The following is a 6,446-nucleotide window of genomic DNA, read 5'->3' as shown; positions in this document are numbered from 1 at the left end:
ACATCTGTACATGAAGTTGGCGATGGATTTGGAGAAGCTTTGGAATTATCCATGGGGTATGTACTCGTTTGATTTCCTGCTGAAGTAGATTGATAAAACAAGGGATAAATTAGAGCAGAAGGAGGGGTATCTGATGGAAGGATTCTTGTTTGGTTTTCAGATTTAGATAATGGAAGATATTCTTGCTTTATGAGAGATTTGTGGCACAAATATCAGCGAAAATTTTACAGGTCCTCTGTGTGGTAATTGGATAATATGTGCAAAATGTTCTTATGAAGATATTATTGGCGTTGAGAATTTATTTCCAGAAAAGGTATGCATATATTTTTCTTATAAAAATGTTTCGATTGTCTTGTTCACTTTACTAATGATTTGATTGTTTTTCGGGGATTTTGCATTCATTTATGGAATCTCACATAGATGGAGTTGTCTTTTTGGCTACCGATTTTGCAAGGAAGGATGAGAAAAAAGATGAAAGAGTGGATCGCATTTTGGATATGATCCAAAGAAAACATGATTGGAACAATCATGTTTGGGGAGTAAAAGAAGCTACCAGCTCCAAATTTGAGGAAGCTGCCGAAGAGGAAGGAGATGATCAAGCAGCTGATACTGAGATTGGCGAGAATAGTCATGTTGCAGAGAATGTTGATGACACAGCTGATGTTTCGGGACGAAACAAGAGAAAGCGTGCGGACCGAGGAGCAGATTCAAGGAAGAAGAAGGTGTTGTGCCAGCTAGCTGCTTCATCGAAAGGGAACATTGAAACAGATATGAAAAACTTCTTGGAGGGTCTGGTACAAGCTTTTTTTACTACTTTTTGGGAGAAATTCTGTCAGTAGTTCCGGGACAGGTTGGGGATGATTGAGACTGAGGTTACACAGCCCAGGACAGCTTCGGAGAGATACTGGGCAGTTTGAGACAGTTGTAACCGACAGGTTGGGAAAAATTGAAGCTGAGGTTACACAGCTCATGACAACTTTAGTGGTGACTGAAATGGTTGGGAAGAGTGATCAACCAGCCGGTCCTAGCAAGACCAAAATCGTCACTGGTCCTAGCACGAGCAAAAAAGACACAGCTCCATCAAAGAAAAAGGTAACTACTAAGAGAAAGCATTAAAGGTTGTTGGAATTTGGAAGTTTGGAACTAGGCGATGGAATGTAGATCTTTGAAGCTAGGTTGTTGGAACTTGGAACTAGGTGGTAATACATATTTGAAACTTGATGTTTATGTCATGGCTCTATTTAATTTAATATGTATTTGGAAACTTGTATGTGTAATATGGATTTGAAACTTGACGTTTATGTAATAGCTCTATTTAATTTAATATGTATTTGGAAGTTTGTATGCGTAATATGGATTTGAAACTTGACGTTTATGTAATGGCTCTATTTAATGTAGTATGTATTTGGAAGTTTGTATGTGTAATATGGATTTGAAACTTGACGTTTATGTAATGGGTCTATTTTGAACTTGAAGTTTCTATGTTTAATTTGTATTTGGAACTTGACATTTATGCTATGGATGTAGTTTGAAGTTGACATTTATTTTTTTTAATATCCTTTTGTGTTTGTCAACAGGCTGTAAAAAACAAAGAGTTAAAGACTGTTGATTTGTGTGTCAATTTACCTGTTGAAACCTTCACTCAATCATCAGTTATTGATCTTCGTATGGGTACACAAGATTTTTTGGAAAGTTGCATGAACCTTTCACAAGACACATTTGTTAAAGGCTTCGATCCTTTTCAAGCTAAAGTCGAAGATTCATTGGATTGGTTGGAACTTCCGAAATCATTGAAGATGCCAACGAGACGATTAGATGACCTAGATATGGAGCTATACGGCGAAGATGACCTGATCGCTGCTTGGTGTTTGTGCCTCCTGCAGATTTTAAGAGGATGCATGACTAGCAAGATACACGAGCTTATGTTATTCCTTTGTATATATCATTCTGATGATGTTCTTAGTAATTTTACTACTATCCCGAATGCAATAGGATATAAATTTTAATTTCCATCTATAGCAGTTGCAACCAGTAGCACCCCTTTGAATTTACTCTTTAAGAATGTTCCATCAACAACAATGACACGTCTCATGACTTTGCTAAAGCCTCTGATCGATTGACCAAACGCTATAAACAGATATCGAAATCTACCATTGACGCCAGTCTCATAAGAGGAATGTGTATCCGGATTGGCCTCTCGAAGCATGTGCAAGTATTTTGGTATTTTCCCATAACTTTTCTCTGGAATACCTCTAACAGCGTTGACTGCATATTCACGGGAATTCGATGCTAAAGAATCAGAGATCTGACATCCATAATCATTATGCATAATCTAAACAATATCTTTCGCTTTAGGCCCTTCTTTGATACCTTCATATTTATGCATGATCAGACCGCCTATCGTTTTCGCTGAATTGTCTTACCGGCACTGGTTTTGCTTGAAGGTGAGCATGAATGTACACCGACATACTTCTTAATAATAAAATATGTGGAGCCCTTCAAACACTCTGCTCGAGCACCCCAAAAGCACACCTTATCAGTGCATCTAATACACCAAACTAATTTATTGGATTTGGTAACTGTGTAGTGAAAGTTATGCTTCATTGCACATAACTCAAACCTCGCTTTCAAAACTGTTTTGTTGAGAAAGAGATCTCCCGTCTTAACCAATTCGACCAACGAACTCTTTGCCAATTTTTCTCTATTTTCTTTTTCAGAGTTGATGTTGTCAGCATCATAATCATCTCCATCAACCTCGTCTTGCTTCATCTTTCCTTTCTTCTTCTCGTTATGCTTGTCGGCATCGTAATCATCTCCATCAACCTCGCTTTGCTTCATCTTCCCTTTCTTCTTCTCGTTATGCTTAGCTCCCTTAACAATACTAACCAGCCCCAATGTCACAAGGATTTCGCTCCTTCTCTTCACTAGTACTTGCATTAGTTGGCATCTTATTAAGATCACCTCATTTGGATTTCCTTGCTTTTCTTTATAGCTAACACACAATTGAGTTGACTGATGCTTCTTACAAAACCCTAGAAAATTTTGAATTTTCCGTGAGTTTCCAATGATCACCGGTGGACATTCTGATGAATTGATCAACCCAATAGGAAGGTAACTCAACTTCAAATCAGCATCCGTTTCTTCAAAACCAAAATCCTCTATAACGTTTTTCTATAACTCTTCCAGAGAGGACTTCCATTCCAAAGCAAGTAACCTTCCCCCTTTTTTTCATCAACATTAAAACTCCAACCTGAAGCTACAACCAATTCCCAAACACCACATGAAACATAGATATGAATCATGGTAGAAATAATATGAAACTTTTGTGAACACTCAATGGAATATAGAAGACGGCGTGAGAAGAAGGTTACCACATTTTTTTTTGTTTTTTTGTTTTTTTAAATCGATTTTTTCAAAATATGAAACTGAATATTCCCAAATATTTTTTTCCATATTTTCGGAACTGATTTCTTATCCGTAGAATACATCCAATCTGTAGAAATCGGTTTCTACAGGTTTTTAGAATTATAGTAATGTGTAGATTTTGATTTCTACATGTTTTAGATTTACATTAAATCTGTAGAAATCGATTTCTACGTGTTTTAGATTTATATTAATGTGTAGATTTTGATTTCTACATGTTTTAGATTTACATTAAATCTGTAGAAATCGATTTCTACGTGTTTTAGATTTATATTAATGTGTAGATTTTGATTTCTGCATATTTTAGATCGGTAGGTTAAGCATGGAATGTGTTTTCTAAATATTTTTAGAATACTCTTATTTATTACGTAGATCACGTATTCTAAACATTCTAGATTCAATGAAAAAAGTGGATTTCGTTTTCTACTTCGTAAAATGTCATTTCTACTTTATTTAGAACAGAATCTGAAAATTTTGATTTAAACATTTTTAGAACTGAAAAAATACCACTAAGTTCATATAGCTATTTTATCATTAATTACTATTTTTCCAAAAAAAATTTGTTTGTAAAACTATTTATTGAATTTATTTTAAAAAATATTAAATTGTTTTATAGGCAAAAATGGTACAAATAGATATTAGTCTAAAAAGACATAGTTATCAGGTCTAAAAAACAATTTTCCCAATATTTTATTACCGGAGTATAATATTTTATTCTACGTCTGTAGAAACAATCTAACTCATACCGCAAACAGTATTGAGAAATTGACACAAATACCACATTTTTTTTTTGTCGTCAACGTTACAAACTCATACAGACTCTGTAAACCAAGCCGGAAGATATTGATCCATGTGAACGATGAAAGACGGTTGAATCCTAACACTGCGTGCTAGGCTATCCGCCTTTGTATTTTGCGCTCTTGGTACATGAACGATCTCTGATTGGAGGAAACTTGCTCTCAGATTTTTGATGTCTTCCAAATAACTTGCAAAAGCTGGCCACTCTTCTGGTTCCGAAACCATCTTCACTGATTGAGAACAATCCGTTGCAAACGTAACCTGAGATTGACGTAAATTCCTCATACATTCCATAGCCCAGAGTAATCTCCGCATGGAGAGGAGAGGAGAGGAGAAAGGCTAGCCCGAACATTCCTCGCCCCCAGCAACCCAGCGAAGCCTTCTAAAGTGTTGTGCCAACCCTGGCCGGAGAAAGTATCTTTCTCTTTCCAGGAACCATCTGTGAAACACAAATACCACATTTATAGTAGCACTTTTCATGTTTACACTAACCACTTTTACCCACAATTTTAACAAAGGATAAAAGAAATTTATATTCATAGGGTTAACTAATATAGACTTAGGGTTTAGAGTTGAGGGGTGGAGTAGAGTTTTAGGAATATGAAATATCATATTCTAATAAATATATAAGTAAATACTTAAAATATATTAAAAAATTAAAAAAAAATAGTTTCAAACATAATTTTCGATTAACAAAAAAAAATCAAAAAAAAATTAATTTTTTTTTTAATTTTAAAGAGTATAATTTGGATTTTTTTTTATTTTTTATTTAAATAAATATTTATTATATATATAGAGAACAAATGTATAAGAGTATTTTTCCAATTAATGAAAAATGTAGTTTTGAAAATGTCTCTTTAGTAGTGGTAAAAATGAATAATGGTACCAATAAAGTGGTAAACATGAAATTCTCCCAACAGTATTAAAGGGTATTTATTATAATTTTAAATTATAATAAATATTTAGTTTTGAAATTCTCCCAACATGAAATTCTCCCAACAGTATTTAATTTTTTTTTTTAATTTTAAAGAGTATAATTTGGAATTTTTTTTATTTTTTATTTAAATAAATATTTATTATATATATAGAGAACAAATGTATAAGAGTATTTTTCCAATTAATGAAAAATGTAGTTTTGAAAATGTCTCTTTAGTAGTGGTAAAAATGAATAATGGTACCAATAAAGTGGTAAACATGAAATTCTCCCAACAGTATTAAAGGGTATTTATTATAATTTTAAATTATAATAAATATTTAGTTTTGAAATTCTCCCCGCAGAGTGAGATATCTTATAAAATTCAAATAAATTTATTTTTTATAAAAATTATAAAAAATGTTAAATATATTTTAGTGATTGGATCAAATTAAAATTTCAAAATATTTAACTTTTAAAGGATGATAAATATTTCTAAAATTTAAATGTTAATTTTTTTTATGTATTTTATATGTATATTTTAATTGAAATCATAGTAAAATGATAATAATCTGTGTTCTTCGCAGAGTGAAATATTTTATAAAATTCAAATAACTTTATTTTTATAAAAATTATAAAAATGTAAAAACTTTATTTTTATAAAAATTATAAAAATGTAAATATATTTTAATGATTTGATCAAACTAAAATTTCAAAATTTTAAAATTTTAAAGGATGATAAATATTTCTAAAATTTAAAAGTTAAAATATTTATGTATTTTATATGTATTCAATAAAACTTCCTACTCATATAGTTTTATGATAATTTGTATCTTGTTATTACAAAAAAAATTAAACGATTGATCATAATAAATGTTTTATAATCATACTTCAACAATTTTTGTAATTTACTGTTGTCTTTAAAAATTTAAATTATAACATACAAAAATATAAACTTTTATCATATAGTTAATGTGATTGTTTAATTTTTTTTAATAATATAAAATTAAACTATAAATGATAGAGGATACACAATTTTATCAAATTTTTATTATTCAAAATTATTAATTGTTATATATATTTTGCTTACATTAAGTAATTCCACATGTTTTATTTAAAGAAAGAAGAAAAACTAATTTTTGTAGACTACTAATTTAATTTTGTTGTTAGTTTAATGAAAATATAATATGTATTTAGATGAATCAACTTATTTGTGTAAAGACTCTAAAAAATCATTCTATTGATAGAGACATGTCATAACTCATAAGTTGTTATACTGATTCTCAGTTTATATATATAGGATTTACAAAAC

The 6,446-nt window shown here is 31.0% G+C and overlaps 1 protein-coding gene across 1 annotated transcript; it reads left to right on the top strand.

The window, feature by feature from the left end:
- Window positions 1–404: 404 nt before the first annotated feature.
- Window positions 405–1,116, top strand: LOC106309033. The gene is made up of 2 exons (XM_013746119.1): window positions 405–794; window positions 892–1,116. Exons 1-2 carry the CDS (start codon window positions 405–407, stop codon window positions 1,114–1,116), a joined length of 615 nt encoding a protein of 204 aa, XP_013601573.1.
- Window positions 1,117–6,446: the final 5,330 nt, after the last annotated feature.

This window comes from Brassica oleracea, chromosome C8, assembly GCF_000695525.1.
Source record: "Brassica oleracea var. oleracea cultivar TO1000 chromosome C8, BOL, whole genome shotgun sequence".
Taxonomy (NCBI): Eukaryota; Viridiplantae; Streptophyta; class Magnoliopsida; order Brassicales; family Brassicaceae; genus Brassica; species Brassica oleracea.
Note: the sequence above shows the minus strand (reverse complement) of the source record. Positions and strands in the feature narration are given on the sequence as shown.